The sequence below is a fragment of the Trachypithecus francoisi genome, unplaced genomic scaffold (genome assembly GCF_009764315.1).
Source record: "Trachypithecus francoisi isolate TF-2019V2 unplaced genomic scaffold, Tfra_2.0 Lachesis_group16, whole genome shotgun sequence".
Taxonomy (NCBI): Eukaryota; Metazoa; Chordata; class Mammalia; order Primates; family Cercopithecidae; genus Trachypithecus; species Trachypithecus francoisi.
In genome coordinates, this window is record NW_022681461.1 from 429,390 (window position 1) to 449,991 (window position 20,602).

The window sequence follows — 20,602 nt, forward strand, 5'->3', positions numbered from 1 at the left end:
GTGTGCACCTGTGGTCCCAGCTACTCGCGGCAGCTAAAGTGTGAGGATCACCTGAGCGTGGGGGGTTGAGACTGCAGTGAGCTGAGATCACATCACTGCACTCCAGCCTGGGTGACAGAGTGAAACCTTGTCTCAAAAAAATAAAAGAAAAAGTAGAAATATCAGCTAAAACCTAAGAGATCTGTTTGACATTGGCGAGGGGTGTGAGCTGGTGGAGCCAAGCACTGTAGCTCTGCTCTCAGAAGTCAAACTGCAGAGAGCTTCACAGGGGCCGTGACATACTCCACAGATGAGATGCGCTGGACCAGCACCCCTCTCGACAGGCAGTATGTCCCATAAACATTACTTCTGTGGCCGCTAGAAATCAAGGCCAAATAAAATGCTGAAGGGTGAAAGCTCTCTGGTAGCAAAGGTTGCTGTTTCACGAGGTCACTCTAATTGGTCAGTGACCCTTGGCAGCTGTTGCCCAGCCTCTGCTGCTGGGGACCTGGAGCACAATCTTCTGCAGGGTTTGGGCCTGGCCTTTGGTTTACTGACCGTGCCTAACACACACCTCCTGCTCACTGCCCTTCCTCGCTCCTCCTCTAGTTAGTCAAGCCTTTCCCAGTCACTCTTACTACTCTTACCACCTCCTTTCCTGGAATCCAAATCACATTTGGGTCTCTGATAAGAATAAAGACGCAAATAATGAAGAATGTCCAGGACTGCTTTGTAATAAGCGCCCTTTCCTATTCAGTGCATGCCATACAGACCCCAGGATGCCTCCTGCTGACCTGGGAGGCTCAGATGCAGCCAGAGGGTGGTGTCCCACTCGGCAGACAGCGCACAGCACAGGGCCACGCATGCTGGCTTGACAGAGTTCTCAGACACAACAGTAGACAGATGCTTCTGGGTACCAGGGCACAGGACAGACAGATCTTGATTTTTGTTAAGTTAAAATGGTTTAACCTTTGTTGGGGCACTCATTAGGAACCTTTCTTTGTGAGCAAAACAGTTTATCAGAATTACTGAAAATAAAGTGCTCTTGTCCAAAATACTCCCAACAGCCTCTTATTCTTTGGGATGAATGAGTAATAGATGCGATATAACAAACCTGCTTGTTTTCTTTCCCCAGAGCTTCTACGAAGCACTGCGTAAACACTTGAATAGTGGCTATGATTTCCGGGGCCCCATCGGTTTCCAGGAGTGCACACCTGAACAATGCAAAGTCAGACCAGAACACGTTTAACAAGTAATCCGGCAAACATAAAAACCTGTACTGTATAAGGGAAGAGTGGAAACACTTTTTTTGTGCCATAAGCTTCAGCAGTATCTCAGCTCATCAGATTTCAGTCCTTGTGGGAAAGCAGGATAAATCTGTTGCTCCCTTTTATAAATATTTTCTTTAAAATTGCAACGTGTAGAGCTCTCTTTCTTGGTTCTTACATTATTAAGCAATGCAAATGCCTTCCATACAGGCTTGCATACTCTGTACAAATATTTTTGTATTGTATGCCTGGACACGCAACATCAACATTTTGCTTTCACAAGTGGAGAAATGGCTTGGTCCATCCACCCAGCAAAGTAAGAATCTGTGTGTACCTGGTTTGGTTTCCGTGCATTTTCTTTTCTTTTTTTTTTTTTTTTTTTTTTTGTTGAGACGGAGTCTCGCTCTGTCGCCCAGGCTGGAGTGCAGTGGCCGGATCTCAGCTCACTGCAAGCTCCGCCTCCCAGGTTTACGCCATTCTCCTGCCTCAGCCTCCCGAGTAGCTGGGACTACAGGCGCCCGCCACCTCGCCCGGCTAGTTTTTTGTATTTTTAGTAGAGATGGGGTTTCACCGTGTTAGCCAGGATGGTCTCGATCTCCTGACCTCGTGATCCGCCCGTCTTGGCCTCCCAAAGTGCTGGGATTACAGGCTTGAGCCACCGCGCCTGGCCCATGCATTTTCATACAATTAATTTTTCTTTATGTTTGTTTAAGCAAAAAAAAAAAAAAATTTTGCTAGCTTTAAACCCTAAACAGTTGTTACTGTAAAAATTCCTTTCCCCAAAGTCTGCAGTCTGCCCTGCAGCCTCTGCTGGTATGTATTAGGTGGGAGGGACTAGAGAGAGAGCTGATACGGGCTCCCGTGGAAGAGGGGCTGGGACACTCCCAGGTTGACAAGCTCCCCAGCCGGGTCCAGTCTTAGTACTCCATGGTTAAAACTCCCACTAACTGCCAGCCACAGCTCAGCTTCATGGCTGTGAGCTCCTCGTCTCTTGCCGTCTGTAAATCTAATGCATTTTCCAAGAAGTACTCGTATTTTCAAAATAAACAATGTGTTGTAAGAGAACATGCAAGGTGTATTTTGCCCCACAGAAGAGCTCTGTTAAGAATGACTTTATTTATTTTTCTTGGCTTTCTTTAAAGTCTTTTAAAAAGATTGGTCAGCCCTCACGTGGTGAAGGGAGTATATTGCCACCCTTTATTCTGAGCTGAGAAAAATCTTACATGAATATTTCATGATATTAATATCTAACTCAATTCCGTGTTTCTCTTATTAGAATCTTTAAAGACTAAAGGAAAGAAAGTTATCGTAATTCTTAGGCACTGGCCTTTAAATTTACACTGATTTTTTAGTTTTTACCTCTCATTACCACAAAGCTCAGACGAATAGGAGGGAATCAGAAACTCTAATTTCCCTGTGGTACAGCCAGAGACTACCACAACATTTTCTTTTCATGTTTGGAAATGGAACCTTTTTTACATCAATTACTAGAAGAAACAGTGTAACATTTACCTGAACATCTCATCAACAACCCGGAATATGGCAGGGTGGCAGGCTGCTTGAGGCTGTAAAAGGAGAAGACCACGAGAATGTGAAATATCGCAGGTACTTTCTCAGAAACTTGCTATTATCAGCCCCCGGAGTTATCGGGAACTGCTGATGTCCAGAAAATTGTGGTTAGAAAACAGAACCACTGCTGTACTGAAAACACCCCACATACAAGTGCAGGTGGTGGTCCCCCTGGGCAGGGGGTACAGGCAGCTTATTCCTCTGTCTACTCCCGTATGTCCCACGTTTTCTATCAAAGCTCAGGCGATCCATCCTACAGAATCAGTACGTACTACGGAAACTGGAAACATCCCTCTGCCCGCATGCCGTGGAGCCTGCCTGTGCTGCCAGCTCTACCGAAGTGTGCCTGTGCCACCTCCTCCGATGGCTACTGTGCCTCGAGGTCAGGCCCGTGCCTGCAGCCTGGTTCTTCCTGTGTCTTCGGTCACGGGTACATAGTAATGTAGAATTATTATCGGCAAACCAGCGACTACCACGCTGGACTCAATCACGTCGCATCTTAGTGCACTGAACAGCTTACGGGATTTAAGACGAAAAGGGGGTTCACGCAGAAGAAAAGGTCTCTGCCTTCCCCTTGGATATTCTGGCCCTGGGTTCCGATTACTGGTCTGCGGAAGCCCTGGGAGCTGAGGGAGCTTCACCGGCCCAATCCCTGGTTCCCTATCGTTTTGGCCAGAGCTCAAAGTATGAGATGACGCCCGATGAAAATGCCCGTTTGTGTTCCAAAACAGATCCTTTAGAGCAGGGTCCGCGATCTTTCCGGCACCAGGGCCGGCTTCGCGGAAGGCAGCGTTTCCACAGAGGCGGAGGGAGACGGTTGCGATGGAGCGGCTGCCCTCAGACCGCAAAGGATTCCGCGCATGCGCAGTCACGGGGGGGGGCACCCGTTCCACCGGAAGCGAAGCCGGCTGCTCTGACCGGCAGGTGGATCCGGCGCTACCGGAAATTCAGTCATCCTGCACGTGCTATGACTAGCTTTGGGAAAACCTCTGTTCCTAGGCTCCATCAGCAAGACAAAAGGAGGCTTTGCTCCGCCCCGTGCCCTGGCTCACACTGAGGCAGCACCGCCCTCCCCGCGGACGCCCGGCGGACACTGAGTGCGCGCCCTCTAGCGTCCACTCGCCAGCACTGCCGGCCCCGCCGGGCTCCAGGCAGGAGCTCCCCCACTTGTTCAGGACAGGATAATCACCTTTTAATTATTTCAAGATTTCTAATTTGCAAGTTAAAACGTCCTACTCTTTAAATAATCTATGCTCCCTCATCCTTCACTGATGTGCATTTTTATCTAAAAGGAACTAACTTGAAATTCTTACAGATAAATTCATTATCTATGCAAGAAAATAATTTGGCAGGACCACGGTTCAAGAGAGAAGAGGCAGGTTATTTCGTGGCTTTGAACTAAGGCATGTCAGTGAATCTCCTGCTGCCCAGTCTCACTGTAAATAATAACAGTTATTAAGAGGTCACTGGATATAAGCACGGAAAATATAAAAGTTTCTATGTATTCATAATGAAAAAAATAAAACAAGGGAAAAGCAACTGCATGTCTTGAAGAAACGTGATTCATCTAAGTTTGCCAGAGCAATTTTCAAAGTTTGTACAACATGCCTATTGAATAAGAGTGTTTAAGATCAAATAGCACTCTTTTGTGCCCACAGGCAGACAGACAAGAAAGAGCCTGGAAATGCATTGATAAGATCAAACTTGAAAATGGTAAAATTGAATTTCTTTTTTCTAAATGGTCAAACTATCCCAGAGCCATACTATAGGTCTGATGATAGTAGAGAATCATTCCATACTAATTATAGGGATTTCCAAACAGCAAAGAAAATGATGATCAGATGTGTAGATTAGGGCTACCATGAAAACCACTGGGGCAGCAAGGAAGACAGCTCTAACTCCATTTGTCAGAAGAGAGTAAGAGCTTCAATGTGCTCTTCTGCTGTGAGCTGTTTTCTAGCAAAATCGCTCAGTCCGATGTTTTAAATGTTTGCTGGCTGTGTGGAATCTGCTTGTTCTTTCCCATACAGATGGACTCTCCTCTTAGATTTCTTTCTTTCCAAGTATTTCAGATCCTTGGCTACTCTCAGCCTGCTTCCACAACCCATTTTGGCTTTTAAAATAGATAAAAGACCAGGAGGCAGGGGAACCTGCAGAAACAGCAACGGCAGAGATTTTGATTTGAAAACCAGTCTCCCTTGCCACCCTACAGCTGTGAACAGCTCCTTCTCATCTGCACCCCTCACCGATGGCTTTTAAAATGGGACTCTTTATACTTTCTGAACACATAATTTCAGGGTCAGTGAGTCCCCTCATGAGGACTGGAGTACTACAGGTCAGGCATGTGTCCCAGCGACATCAAATCACAAAAGCAATCTTAAGCTGCTTTTCTTATCAAGATAATCTTCCAAATAGAATTAAGGTTTTAATACACGCTTCTTTGGAAGCCGTATCTTCCCCCCTAAATCTCTGTAGCATCCTCTGAGTGATGACGCAGGCATCTAACCTCTGTGAATCCTGTTTTATTTGTAGGGTGGGGCACTCCGGTAACACACCAGAGGTCAGGCTGCAACTCAGGGCTCTGAAGCCCCATGACTGGGGCCATTATCTTTTCTATAAAAGCGAGGAAAGAAAATAAACCTTTTGTGGTTTCCATCTGTTTGTTTTTCTCCATCCTACCAAAATCTGTTCCTTCTCAAGCTCTCTCTTCTCCATCTGGCCTAACGATTTCCACGGGCAGATCATTTCAACTCAAGGGGAGCTATGTCAGCAGGAGAACTTCAGTAACATGAGTCTTGTCCTTCCCTCTTTATTTCCCCTAGTCTTTTCACTGAATGCCCAGGATGACTAGGGGGGCAATGATGGAGAGCTCTGGGTTCTGCCTTCCTTCTCATATAGACCCGATTGTTCTGCTGGGTGTGAATCCCCTTGGGCTAATGAGAGCTTTCCCTCTAATCTCCCCTCACGGCTACCCAAAACTGCATTATCTCCCCTCCAACTAGAAAGACGCCCATCTTCATCCCTCAAAACACAAAGGAAGACAAAGTCAACATGGAATCGATACACAATAACCATGGTCTCAATGCCTGTTTTGGAGGAGAGGCAAGGGAGAGACCAACTTGTCACTCTGCACCATGAACTGTGCAAATTACACAAGCTCTTGTGCCCAGTCCTTGATGTTTACTTAAGCTGTTATTTTCATACCGACTCACCAATGATTATTACAAGTCACTTGCCACTTGAAAGAGGCCTGAGAACGCAGAAAAACAGAATTCTCAGGAAGAAGCATTTCTTTTTTTCTGTCATTTGCTGATTGTGTGTTTGTGTGTGTGTGTGTGTGTGTGAGAGAGAGAGAGAGAGAGAGAATAGGGAAAAGAGAGAGAGAGAATAGGGAAAAGAGAGAGAGAGAATAGGGAAAAGAGAGAGAGAGAGAGAATAGGGAAAAGGAGAGGGAGAGAAAACAAACCAAAAAGGGAAATTGGACTATGATTTAAGGTAATTCACAGACAAAAGCAAATCCCTTTTAGAAAAAATAAAAAGGTGGTGAAGGAACAGAAAAAATTATCAAGTACTTTCCATCTATCACCTTTCATAGGTATATTCGCCTTAAAAATAAAGAAGGAAATAGCAGATGACAGAGAAGCTGAAGTGCATTAAGCCTGGCATAGATTCTTTCCTGGTATTTTCATGTTCTTGCGTGTAGTTTAAATATTTACTTAGGAAATGGGTCATTTAAAGAATCGGCTAATGGGCAGCTTCCCCTCCAGTTTACCCAGCAGCTGGACAATCCCGTCCCACTGTGTAGCTGTTTCCGAGCCACTGTTCTCTCCACAGTGGGAAGCCCTTGTTGTTAATATGTGCATATTCACCAGAAAATACCTTTCTTCTTAAAAAGAAGATTCTCCGTAAGAGTAATTTCACCAGTGAACTCCTCTATTGAATTGAAAAATGATTTGGCTTAAGCAAAACCTATTTATACAAAACCTTTACAGCTATCATGTACTATGGGGCACCTTTATAAATATGTATTTTTTATTATGCCATTTGCTTCTTTTCTATTTTCAAAATACTAAACATAAGACTCTAAATATCCCTTTTACATTTTCAGATCTATTTTGTTTTAAAACATTCAGGTTCCTTTTAACAAATTGGAGCTTGAAAAAATTATTCTTTCTTTTTAATCTTTACCAGATGTTGTTTATACACAAACAATTTTTTCAGTACTCCATAATGCAATTATTGTTTAATTAGTCATAAATCTGTCATTCCTGGGCTTAAGAACTTAACAAGTACCAAATGTACTTTTGTGTCTTAAATTTACATGAGCTCTCCTCCGTATTAGGACACAGAAGTGGGAGGCACAGGGATGCCCAGCACCCCCTCCCTAGCGCCCTACCCCTGCCTGAAGTCCTAGCCTTGCCCAGTGGCCTCTATCCAATTAGCCAGGGTAGCCCAGGCCGGAAGAAAGCTCCTCGGCCACCTGCTGCTTCACAGCTCAGCCTGAGTGGTGATGACCCCTAGGTCCACCCCTGCTTTGTTTTGGGGTTTTCTCCTCTCTCCCTTCATCTCTGGCCCACAAGGTCTGCAATTCCAACTGCAATGCCATTGCAAGGAAACTTGCAGTGTGGGCCTCTTTCTTCACAGAGACGATGCTGGAGGATCTGGTGCCCCCCTGAGGCTAATTCTGGAAAGTGCAACTCCAGTCCAAGACGCAGAATCTTGCAGCTTTTAGCAACACACATCAGCCAGCACTACTGGACCACTGCTAAATTATCTACTTCAGCGCTTGTTCAATTACATGCACCACATTAAAAAGCTCAAAAGGAAGTGCTGAAAAGACTGAAAAAGCAGGAAAAGAAAACCCTGGCATGTTACTGAAAAGCTACTTAAGCACGGCAAACTGACAACATCACCCAGGATGTGGAGTGAATAAACTCTTCAGCACAGCATTTTACCAAGGAGGAGCTGCACACTGGGAGTCTGTGTAAAGGAAGTTTCTTTTTCTTTCTGAAGTGCTATAATTCTTACCTGGAGAATGAGGGAAAAAAACACATCCTATCCCATATCAAGGAGGATATATACTGAGGTATCTAGATGCTTTTTATTCTTAGGTTCTTATTAGATAAATCTTCTGAATTGCACCATAAAGATTTTTAGGTAGGAGAGAAAATGAAGCATATTCTGATATCAACTATTAGTGAAACAGAAACAGAACACTCAGCTGGGTGCCTCCTCTGCCCCTTTTCTTTTGGGGGACAAGTCTGCCTGGGGGATGAGGCTAGCTCCTCTGGACCCAGCTGCGGCTGGGCTCTGCCAGCAAAGGAACAAATGGGAGGGCATGGGAACCGGGTACCTTCCAGCCCTGGCATGCAGCTTGCCAGCCAAGCACAGTGCCACCCTGACACCCTGCAGGCACTTTTCATTCCAATGTGGAATCCAAACAATAGCCTTCTGGGCTCCACAAACAGAATTGTAACTAGAAAACATAACATCCCTCTAATTTGGGGCCAGCCTTGGGAAACTGAACAATGCCAAGAAGGCAGCATAATTAACAAGTGGCTTTCACTGCTGTGGGTGACATCAGTTTTTAAGGTCAGGTCTGAAGCTACGGATTATGGTCTTCCTGTGCCCGTGCTGTCAAGGGAAACTTAAGACCATCTGCTTTTGAAAAGTTTCAGTCTGTACAGTAAATGACCATCTAGGGCTAATACCTCACTTGATGTAGGAGCCACCAACTGTGGTGGAGAGCATGACTCGAGGGCAGTCCGGTCTACCGCACGGAGGCCAAAGGGGAAGCCTCAAAAGTGAACGGGCTTTGAAAACTTCTCTTTTATTTTAGATGTTAAATACATACATAGTCATTTGGAACTCAGGTAATAAGAGACTAATCCCTCATTATTCATGGTCTTAATGGAAAATACCAGACCTGCGAGTCCAAGAGGCCAAAGAACATGTGGGAAGGTCCTTTCACTTTGTACAACCTGTACCACACTTTTATCTTTTGTTTTTGTTACATTTTGGTAACTATAGAATTTCCAGGACTCATTCTGGATAGTCCCAAGAGAGAGAAATATAATTAACAGTGCTCTATATAAAACACAAGTTATGCAGACCATCACACTTTAATTACTCTCAGAATCCAACTCTAATGTAATAGGCATCAGGTTTCCTCTGGAGCACAGCGCCGCAGTCTCGTGCTATCTGAGTCTTAGAGATCTCTCTGATACTTCTCTACAGTCCTGTCACTGCACCAAGATGCTGCACTGCGATAAATGAATCGGATGATGCCATTAGGAAGCAGGCTCTTCAGGTTACCCCTGCGATCACTTAGCCGCGTCACAGGCCTGTTCTAGCCTGCCTGGCTTTCTGGCACTGCAGGCCCGGGATGCTGAGGAGAACAGCCTACGCCAGTCAGGGGCTTCCACTCATCGTCCATATTGTCATTACCCCCTTGAACCATGAGGCACAGAGAGGTCACATCCTGCCAGTGCCACAACACATTAAACCAAAGAACACCCTCTAGAATCCCCCTTTAGCCATAATGGAAGCTCTGAATTTCGGCACACATGATCCTGATAAAAGCCTTTGTCAGTCCGCGGACTTCAAAGCTGTGTGACTCGTGGGAGATTACTGTAAACTACAAACTGGAGACTGAGCGTTATACAGTGATGTGCAATGGGACAGCCTGCGTTCGCTGTCTTGCATCTGCTGTGCTCACCACAGTGCTACTCAGGCATGAGGGCCACAGGCAAAAAGGACATGGAGAAGGTTCAGAGAAGAATCCAAGGATTAAGGAAAGGCTGGAGAAAAGGCAATGGGACTAGAATTTTTCAACAGGGAGAAGACTTAAAGAAAATGTCATACGCACCCTGGGAGCAAGCACATAGCCCAGTTACTATATTTTGCCACTGAAAAGGGCCCAGAGAAACTGAAGTCCTAGTATGCGCATGTCAGTTAGAAACAGATTTCGTGGACAACAGAGGTAATTTATGACCTTGAATCACCAGGAATGGGCTGTCAGAGGGCTTCTGAAAGTCGTGATTTATTTTGAATTGTACTGCAATCATTTAAAAATAAGGTGCATTCCTATTTCTTGCCTTAATATACGACTCTTTTGGATGGTAAGGTTAGGTAGTAATTATCCTTAAGAAATCTCTTTGGGCTCTCTCAGTCTTAATATACACATGTCTTCCTTTCTCTTCTATCATGGCAAACTTTCAAGTCAGGTGGGATCAGTGTGTGCAGCCTGAGGTATGGGTGAGAGCAGCGTGGCTGTCAGCACCTGCAACCCTATGCATGTCGCCCTGGGAAGCCGAGGGGAAGGGCGAAAGGGCCCACGAAACTAGGGGAGAAACGGGATCGAGGAGGAGGGCAACTGATTCCATTAGGATTCCCTTAGACAGTCTGCAACTAGCAAGAGAAAGAAAGAACACAGAAGTCCCAACTGAACTAAAGTTGAAGGCCTCTAGGAGGTAGGACAAGGGGGCACAGCCAACCTCAGGGACTTCCTCAGTCTCAGCTCAAGGGCGAGGGTGAACACTCCTCCTTCCCAGAGTCCCGGCCAACAACGAAAGACCGGACTGTTCACTGTGGCTCTCGGAACTCACTTTCTCTGCTTGTAGGAAGCAGGAAGAGGTGGAAGGCAATCTCTGTGCCACATCGCTGCAGGTCACGAAAGCTAAAGGGAAACAGGGCAGAGTCCGCTGGGGCTCCTGGAAGACAAAGCAACTGCAGGTTTCTGAATCGTTTTTTCAGGGTGCCTTGGTCTTTATTCCCGTCCTACAAAATGTGCTCCAGTCCCACAGAGCTGCCTCCCACGAAGGAAGATGACTGGCGAGTCAGTGGTGGCGAGGGCCACTGAGAGCCCAGGGTGCCAGACACCGGGCCAGGAGGTGGATGTCCACGTGGGCCGGAGTCCCCAGCTGCACAGTCCTGAGGGGAAGGGAGGCGGCATCACTGCGCAGGGGAGGGTGAAGGCAGGTGGCCTCACACCAAAAGAAAACTTACAGAAGTCTTAGCAGGTTCTGCTGCTTTAACCATTTTTCTGGGGGTCTGTGTCTCTCGAGTATTTCAGCTTTCCTCTAGTGAAGAGCTATAAGTTTATTTTTTGAATGTTTTTAATTGATTCCTCCTCTTACCCATAAGTTCATTTCTAAAAACTTATTTTCCATGCTGAAATAATAAATATTGTTTTTAAAAAGTCTGTTGTGCAAATATCAATTCTTGTGAACATGTGATATACGGCACAGCAATCAAGCAAACCTCACATCTCTTGCTGCATGCTCCAAGGATGCAGAAAAGCCCCCTACGTCAGCGATTTCAAAACTAAAATGTAAATACACGATTATTTATAAAGGTTCCAATTGCTCTTTAGTTTACATCCCCCCCTTTCATTCTCTGACTAAAAGAAATGATTCCCAGCATCTCCTTCAAGGATTTTTTCCCTTCATCAAAGCCCAGCACGTACCAGCGATGAATCTTTTATAAAGCATTCGATCCTTCTCAGACAATTCCTCTCACTGGAGATTAGCTTTTCAAAAAGATGCAGCATTGCTTTTTCAAGGCTGGGAAGGTGCCGAAGCCAGAGGCAGACTACAGCCGACATGGGGAGAGAAATCTTCTTCCTTTCAGAAAGAAAGAAACAAAATTTTAAATAGAAATAGCTTACTGAAAAAAGAAGATTAAGAAAGTTCAAAATGCAATCACTAATCCAATTTGTGAGACTTCTTCTCATCATGGTCATAGCAGGGGCTAATAATTTATAGAACCAGTGAATATTTACCAAGTACTCATTTGCAAAATAATGTGAATATGCTTCCACTTCAACTCACCTTAAGAAATCAAAAATGCTTAGGAAAAAAATTGCTTTCAAAAAGAATAAGCAAATGTCTAGTGATGGAAGAGAGAGTGATAAAAAACGGGATTTTCCATCTAGGCCTTGTGATGCCTAGTCCCTAACTGAAGAAATAGGCGTGTTCAAACGTGTGTCATCATGCCTCACAATAGGGACATGGACCTGGGTTTCAGTCCCAGCGCCACTGCCTACTAACTGTATGATCTTGGGGAAGTTCACCTCAGTTTATTCATCTGTAAAATGGGCCTATCTCCTTCACAGTGTTCTTGTAAGGATCAAATGCAACAACACACCTGCAGTGATTAGCACAGGGCTTGGCACATAAACATTCAATAACTGTAACTGTAATTGGTTGCTTGAAAGTTGAAAATATTTCTAACAATTTCAAGGCCAGATGCAGTGGCTCACACCTATAACCCCAATACTTGGAGAGACTGAGGTGCAAGGACCACTTGAGCCCAGGAGTTCAAGACCAGCTTGGTCAAATAGTGAGGCCCTGCATCTACAAAAAAAAAGTTTATTAAAAAATTAGCCTGACATGGTGATGTCACACCTGTAATCCCAGCTACTTGGGAGGCTAAGGCAGGAGGATTGTTAGAGCCCAGGAGGCTGAGGCTGTAGTGAACTGTGTTCACACCACTGCACTCCAACCTGGGCAAAAGAGCAAGACCTTATCTCAAAAGAAAAAAATCCAATTTCATATATGGTGGTTATAGCCTAGTTGATGCACTGGACCTTAAGTATGATACTGGATAGGTTAGCAGGACTGGGAATCAAAGGTTCCTTAAAAAAAAAAAAAAGACGCAAAGTCTCGCTCTGTCACCCAGGCTAGAGTGCAGTGGTGTAATCAAAGCTCCCTGTAACCACAAACTCCTGGGCTCGAGTGATCCTCCTCCATCAGTCTCCCCAGTAGCTGGGACTACAGGTGCACGTCACCACATCTTGCTAACTTTTTCCTTGTAAAGATGGGGGTCTTGCTATTTTGCCCAGTTTGGTCTCAAACTCCTGGCCTCAAACAACCTTCCTGCCTCAGCCTCCTAAAATGTTGGGATTATAGGCCTGAGCCCTAATACTCCACAGACACAACCATTTTGTGTAGCTACATTTGTTTCTCAAGGAAAATATATTAAGGTCCTCTTGTGTCAGTGAATTGGGGCTCCACTTCCCCTCCTTGGAGGGAGCATGAGGGGCACGTGTCTGACTCTGAGCCCCAACTGCCGGCTCTGGGATACAGTAGAGCTGCCCCCCAGGGCCACCTGCCCTTTACCTGCACATCCCAGACAGTGGGTGCTCCCCAGTGGGTGCTTTTCAAACTTGATGTCTTTATTCATTAATCTCCCTCCTGTCTTGCCCCAAGGAAAACAAGCAAATAGAAATGAAGCCAGATGCACATAAATCTTGAGGTGGGGAAAGGAGGGCAGCATGTGTGTTCCAAGGCCTGGCTTTCGAGCAGTCACTGTCACCCCCTCCCACTCTCTGGCTGCCACAGACGCTACTGCTATTAATAAGGAAAACTAAAGTGGGGGCACAACCCCCCCCCAACCCAACAACCCCTTCAAGAAGGGCCTGTCCCTCCACCATGACTTGGGGGCCACTTCTCTGCAGAGCGGGTGGGAAGCCAGAGACTGGGGAAGCCCAGCAACTGGGTCCAGGGACAGAGCAGGGGACGTGGGGAGCAGTTCCTAGAGGTTTCACTTGGGCCACTTCTCTGCAGAGTTGGTGTGAAGCCAGCAACTGGGTCCAGGGACAGGGCAGGGGACGTGGGGAGCAGTTCCTAGAGGTTTCACTTTTTTGCTTGCTTGGTGTAGCTCCTGCAGACCTTGTCCTGGGTTGACCCTGGGGCAAAAACAGCAGGGAAGACGCTGAAGACCCAGGGAGACTGCACAGGAGCTGGCAGAAGGCAGGGGGAAGGGAGGGAGGGCACATTCACCTCAGAGCCTCCTGATCTCCTGCTCACACCCTGAGCTTCAACTTGTCCAGGACCCACCAGCAGGCCCCGTTCCTCATCTCCCCACTTCCCACACCTGGCAAAGCCCTGCCATGGTGCCACCCCCCCTCAATACCGGACATGCCATGTACTCAGACGAAAAGAGGGAAGAAATGATTTCTGGAGGATTTACTAAGAGATCAGTTTGAAGCGTGTGGATTTGGAGTGTCTGAGGCACAATCGAGCAGAGCTATTCAACAGGTCCTTGAATATCCAAGGTGGGAGCTCCGGGAGAGGTACGGCCTAAAGGTACACATTTGGGTGTCAGAACCCCAAAGGAGGAAGCTCTGAGTGGAGAGGCAGGCAGGGGAGGAGGAGCAGCTGCAGATGGCAAGAGGCGCAGAAGCAGAGGACGCTGTCACCAGAGCACAAGAAGACATAGCCCTAGGGCAGGAAGTGTGCCTCTGAGCAGTGCTGCAGAGGGCGAATGAACCCTGGGTGTGCTGGGCAGGCCCTGGATGGGAGCGTGTGGCAGAGGGAGGAGAGGAGTGGAGGTGAAGTCAGGACTGGAGATAGGACTTCAGAGGACTGGCAGTGACAGGAGTGATGCCAGGCGGCGGCCCAGAAGTGGGGCCTAGTGTGCTCCTAAAAGGCTGCCGACGGGCAAGGCGCAGAGGAGTGGGAGAGGCTGAGCAGCAGGGGCTGGAATGATGCTGTTTCGCTTGCACTTGAATCCCCAGAATAGCCCTACAAAACAGGTACAAAAGCATCCCTTCCTCGCACAGAAGAGGCAGCCGAGGTCAGAGAGGACCAGGACTCGAAGCTGGTAAGACCTGAAACCAGCGGGGCTGAGGGTGGAGTACAGGACCACACTGGCTCTGGAGGGGTGCAGGAAGCCGGGCCTGGGCTCAGCGGAACAGCGGGCAGATTGACGGGGTGGGCCAGAAGCCGTGCCTGTGCTTACGCCCCTCGTGAAGAGGAAAGGCTTTTCCATCCAGGCGGTCAGCCAATTCCAGCCGCATGAGTGGAGCCCTGGGGAGGTTCCCGTCCAGTCATCAGCGGGGAGCAGAACACCCCTGGGTGTGGAGAGGGTGCTCGTAGCTTCCATCATGGAGCCAGGAAGCTCTGAAGAGGAGAGTTCGCCTCTCAGTGGCTCCTCCCTTCTCAAGCAGCAGTGCTGGCTTTGACCAGCTGTCCTCATGCCTTATCTTTTTTCAGGATCCATGTAATACGAATCTGTATGTCACTGGAAAGGCGTTTCACTGCAGTGAGCGGTCTTCTGCCAGCACCGCATCCTGGCCGAGAGCCGTGGCACGGTGTGTGGTGTGTATCATTCCTCCTGCCAGGTGGTGACGGGGAGGCCGCTGCAGCACTTGGGCCAGGCCAGGAGCAGCAGCAAATTCACAGAGCCGACCCGTCCGCTCAGCGGCAGGAACGAACGGACACTGCGTATCACGCAAGCACACAAGTCACACTCCAGTCAGTAAAGCGCGTGGTGCGCCCACTCTAGTTTGAAAACAATGTGTGTTAATGGCTGTCTTTTTATTAGAGCTTTGATTCAGGGCACACTCTACTAATTGCTGTGAGTGATTACGTTTATGGACCCGTGTTTAATATTTGGATAGATTTTGCTCTAAAATATCAGTGACTTAACTCTTTGTAATCACTCCTGAATGAAGGAATCGCTGAAGCAGTATGATCTTGATATGCTTGCCTAACAGAATTTGGCCAAGCCAACGTATTTGTATTCTACATGGTGCTCTGAACCAGGCTGGCTTTAAATAAAAAGGCAAATCACAGAAAAAGCACTGCAAATGGCCTTTAAAAACGTGCAGCTCTCTCATCTAACAGTAAAGGAAGGGCAATGCACCAATGCAGTCTGTTTCACCTTCCCCATGCAGGCGCTGAGAAGACTGACAACACGCAGTGCTGGGGTAGGCACAGGGTGCGCCTCCTCACAGGCAGGAGGGCAGTGGCTTCACCCGGCCAGTCCTGTGGTGCCACTGAAGAAAATGCAAGACACACACCCCCGTCTTAATCATCGTACTGCTGTGAATTTGCCTGGCAGAAACAGAAACATCAGTCTGAGGAATTTATTGCAATCCTTAAATATGATAAGGACAAAACTAGAAACACTGCAGTGTGCACCATGGGGACGGCGGAACAGAGTGTGGGCCTCGTGCCATGGAGCATGCCCCTATTTCAAATGAGCTGGATCCGTGTCCTGTGAGGGGTATTTAAGGCGTGTTGGTTAACAAGCAGGTTCTGGAGCGATGTGGCTATGGTGTAATGCTCCTTTTGTTTCGACAGTGAGCTGAAACTGGCTTTATATGGACTTCATGTTTAACAAGCATAAGGTATGACTACCTGAATTACTGGAGGATGAGGAGGAGGTAATGAACATTTTCTTTATATACCCTGTGCTGTATTGTTTGACCTGAAAGAATGAAGAATGAATATATATATCTACACACACTCACATTCTGTGGAAAATTTAAAGGGCCAATAAAGTAAAAAAGAAAAAAATGTTTTTAGGGAGACTAAAAAATTCCATTCTGTTCCATGTGCTAGTGGCAGAAACGCTAAGGTTGTCCTTTTTCTTCTCTATACTGGTTCCATCCATCCTGCCTGGAATTGATCCAAATCATGAATTCAGGAAAACAGAGTAAGATAAAAACTTGACTCCCCCAGATCCCTACCTAATAGTTAGGAGAGTTTTCTGTGTCGTAGTTATGTTTTAGGGAATGGATAGGACATTTAGAATTTATGTGTAATACATTACTATTTTCTCCTTTAAAATAATGAGCAGCAGGCTTCCAATCAGGGCTCCACTTAGAAATCTGATTTACAGTGACAGTGTCTGACAGGAGGCAGGGAAGCCTAAACAGGACGTTCTCCCCTGTCCAACAGACTCTTCCAACAGATGCCTCCTTGACATTTAGAAAACTCTACTTTGTTTACCCCAAATACTCAGTTTAGTGAGGAAGTTGTGTTTTCTCATCCTTTCCAAAAAGAGGTAGCAGGTAAGAATTGGTCCAACAGCTTATTAAATAATTTTGGCTCCAAATATTTTTATAGCTACAAAAAACAAAACAAACAAAAAACCAGAATGCAGAATTAAATTCTTCACAAGAAAGGTTCTTGATGAGGGAGGCCCATCTGAGAGGCTGTGTTCTAAAGCTGTCTGAGTGGTAGAGAGGAGGCCAGGGCTTCCTTAGCCAAGACAAAGGTGCGCCGGCAACAGTCCACGTTTTCAAACCAGAAAGAGACCAAGGCTGTTTGGGTTGCCAGAGAAACTCACAAAACTTGGATTTAACTGTTCTGGAGAATTGCTTAATTCCAAGGAACTGAAAAGAACACTGTTTGATCCTAAAGTTGTATTTAGGTGACAGCCTGATCTAAGCAATGCATCATAATTCAAAGTTTGCCATCATTATCATCTGTATGTGCAGAGCAGCTCAATTCTCAAAAGGCAGCCACCAACAAGCAGAAGAAATGTCCAAACCCAAACACACCAGAATGTCTGTCAATTACACATCAATAGCAGCAGATTTTTGTTAGAAAAGTAAAGTTTTCTATGACTAAATTTGTGACCATATCTTATTAAGGTTAAAAAAACAGGATGTGGCCGGGCACAGTATCTCATGCCTGTAGTCCTAGCACTTTGGGAGGTCGAGGAAGGTGGACTGTTTGAGTCTAGGAGTTCAAGACCAGTCTGGGCAACATGGCAAAACCTGGTCTCCACCAGAAATACAAAATAATTAGCAAGGCATGGTGGCACATGCCTGTAGTCCCAGCTACTCGAGAGGCTGAGGTGAAAGAATCACCTGAGCCTGGGAGGTCAAGGCTGCAGTGAGCCATGACTGTGCCACTGCACTCTAGCCTGGACAGAGTGAGACTCTGTCTCAAAAAAAAAAAGAATAAGACGTGAGGAAGTCTCTCAGCTTCAATCATGGATAAACAATATTAATAGAAATGGGAGTTTTAGTTACTGCTAATTCTTTGCCACCTTTCTATCCTTGGTATTATGCTGACCTTTCTTTGTTTAAACACTCACCTGTATAATATGACAACATTTAAATCTGGATTTTTCTTATCTAAGTTGAAAAAAACATAATCCCAACAGCTTGATTGTAGATCGGCCCTTTCTTGTAATTTACGTTTTCATTTCCAGAGGTCTCATTTTCCTGATCTGTAAAATGGCTAGAGCGATACTGAGGGTATTCAAAAGAATCTGTGGCTCCCCAGAGTAATTCTAGTTAGGCTCCTTTTTTGGGGTAATTTGCTATGCAAGAGCATAACAGATGAGCAAACTACTAATACAAAAATTAGTAAAGAAGTATAAATTAGGTTCTTCTGATAGGATAATGAATTGTTTTCTTATTAAGCACTGCTGGAAGCCATATTAGCTCTTTCAGCAATGGGAATTAAGCTTACATCTGGTTTTAGTTCAGTGGTTCTTTTGTTAGGGGGAAAAATGTGAGTTTGCGAAAACCTAATACTATACATTGTCAAAAATAATACAATTACTAAAGTCAATAATGGGAACAGCAATATGCTAACAGTTTACAGTTTGTTTGTCGGTTTTTTTTGAGATGGAGTTTTGCTCTCGTCGCCCAGGCGGGAGTGCAGTGGCACGATCTCGGCTCACTGCAGCCTCTGCCTCCCAGGTTCAAGCAATTCTCCTGCCTCAGCCTCCTGAGTAGCTGGGACTACAGGTGCCTGCCACCACGCCTGGCTAATTTTTCTATTTTTAGTACAGATGGGATTTCACCGTGTTGGCCAGGCTGCTCTTAAATTCCTGACCTCAGGTGATCCACCCGCCTCAGCCTTCCAAAGTGCTAGGATTACAGGTATGAGCCACCGCGCCTGGCCACTAACAGTTATTTTTATTTTTTAGAGACAGGGTCTTGCTACATTACCCAGGCTGGAACTCCTGGCCTCAAGCGATTCTCCTGCTTCAGCCTCCTGAGTAGCTGGGATTACAGGTGTGTGCCACTGTGCCTGACTTTTTATTTTTATTTTTTAAAGCCTATAGCACCCGCTACTCCCCAGGCCCAACCCCCTTTGGCTTCCGAGATCGGGCGAGACTAGGCACATTCAGGGTGGAGTGGCTGTAGACACTAATGGTTACGGGGTATTTACTGTGGATACCATGCACTGTACTAAGAATATTACAGTCATTCAACCCATTTAAATCCTAGTGTAAGTATCTGTCCTAGTTTGTAAGTTTATTTCTGTTATCCCACCATACTTAAAAAAGGGATCTCTTTTAACTCTCAAAAGTGGCATGGTCTAGATTTTAAATCATATGGCTGCCCTATGTAACACTCAGAGCCACCCCTGAGCTGCGAGTGTTAGAGAGATCAGTCAGAGACTGGTATGTCAGTCATTCTACTACTAGGAGCTGTTTTCACTCACAGAGCACTTCTTACACTCTCTGTGTGGATCTTCTTCCTCCACACAAACCAATGCTCCCAACTCTCTAGACACCAACTGGGTGTCCAGTGATTGCATTCGGACACCACCTGGTGTTAGCACACACCCCACAGGTGAAGGGCTCAGTCCCACAAGACTGCCCCCACTTCAGATGCCAGCTACAAGACTGAGCCTCTCATTCTTCTGACCAACTAGCTATAAAATCAGAGGTTCCAATGATCCTCTCCTCAGGTTTGATAATTTGCTAGAATGGCTCACAGAACTCACGAAGACACTTTGTTTGCCATTGCCAGTTTATTCTGAAGGATACAACTCAGGAATAGCCACATGGAAGAGATGCACAGGGCCAGGCCTGGGGGAAGGTTCAGAGCTTCTGGGGCCCTCTCCAGACAGGTCACCTTCCCAGCACCTGGATGTGACCACCAGCCTGGAAGCTGACGGAACCCCACAGTTTAGGTTTTTTATGGAGGTCTCACATTGTAAGCGTGACTGATTGAATCGCTGGCCAGCAGTGATCAGGTCGAACTCTGAGGGTCAGGTGTGGTTGGTTCCTCTGCCTATCAGCCCCCATCCCGAGGCTATCTGGGGGCTTACCAGGAGTCCCTTCATTAGCCTACACTCAGGTGTGGTGAAAGGGACTTACGAATAACAAAAGATGCTCTTCTCACCTCAATACTCAGGAAATTCCAAGGGTTTTAGGAGCCTGGATGAAGACCAAATGCACATTTCTTATTGTATCACAAGATCACAGTCATGCCTTCATTCTTTTTTCTCACTTGTTCACTGTCCCATTCATTCAGGCATATAGAACAGATTCTCCATCCAATCTTCAAGCTTCTCAGTATTTTTGAAGCAGCAGATTCGGATGACCTCAGAGGACATGGCATGCTGAATTACTTATACTTACAAAAGGACCTCAGCAGCCCGCCCAGGAAGGTTTTGTGCAATCTGTAGCCTGCAGGTGCCTATGACAGCAGCCCCAGGGACAGATATGAAAAGTTGACATTTAGGCCAAGAAACGTAAAAGTTCCTCTAGGTTATCTAAACCATAAAGAGGGGCAAGCATCTGCTGTTTAAAAGACAGGCAGCCCACTGCTGAAAATATATGACTGCATTTGGAAGCCAAGGTCAAAGACACCAGCCAATTGTCAAACAGATGAAATTCCACTGCTGTACTGTGGTTAAGCAAATAGTTGGAAGGCTAAACACGGGGTAGGGTGCATTGGTCAAAGAAAGCGTGTGGTTTCCAAAGGACCAACGCAGCACATCTGGGGAGGGGGTGTTGGGCGCGGCTGGTCATTTGCACTGATTGATTGGATCAGCCTGGCTGTGTCAACATGTGGCTGGGATGTTCCGTCTACGGGAAAGTGTCCATGGAGAGGCTCCAGCTCTTACGCCACTGCTTGGGGAACTTGCTGAGCTGAAGCCACAGGATCTGGACACACTGAAGACCACCCAGCACTTCTGGACAGTCTGTCCCTTATGGATTAGCAGACATAACTTTCCAAACCAAATAAATTTTATGAGTTGTTGAGGGAGAACGTGCTATCACAAGCAAAATTACAA

At 46.3% G+C, this 20,602-nt stretch overlaps 1 protein-coding gene across 9 annotated transcripts in view; it reads right to left on the reverse strand.

Moving 5' to 3' along the window:
- Window positions 1–20,602, reverse strand: part of FANCC (FA complementation group C) — a 216,873-nt gene that overhangs the window by 24,803 nt on the left and 171,468 nt on the right. For all 9 annotated transcript variants that reach the window (XM_033236621.1, XM_033236616.1, XM_033236618.1 and 6 more), the window contains 3 exons: window positions 11,284–11,440; window positions 2,760–2,812; window positions 1,094–1,193 (listed from right to left, as the gene is read on the reverse strand). In XM_033236621.1, the coding sequence (XP_033092512.1) occupies window positions 1,094–1,193; window positions 2,760–2,812; window positions 11,284–11,440 (310 nt within the window). The remainder of the gene's footprint in view (window positions 1–1,093; window positions 1,194–2,759; window positions 2,813–11,283; window positions 11,441–20,602) is intronic.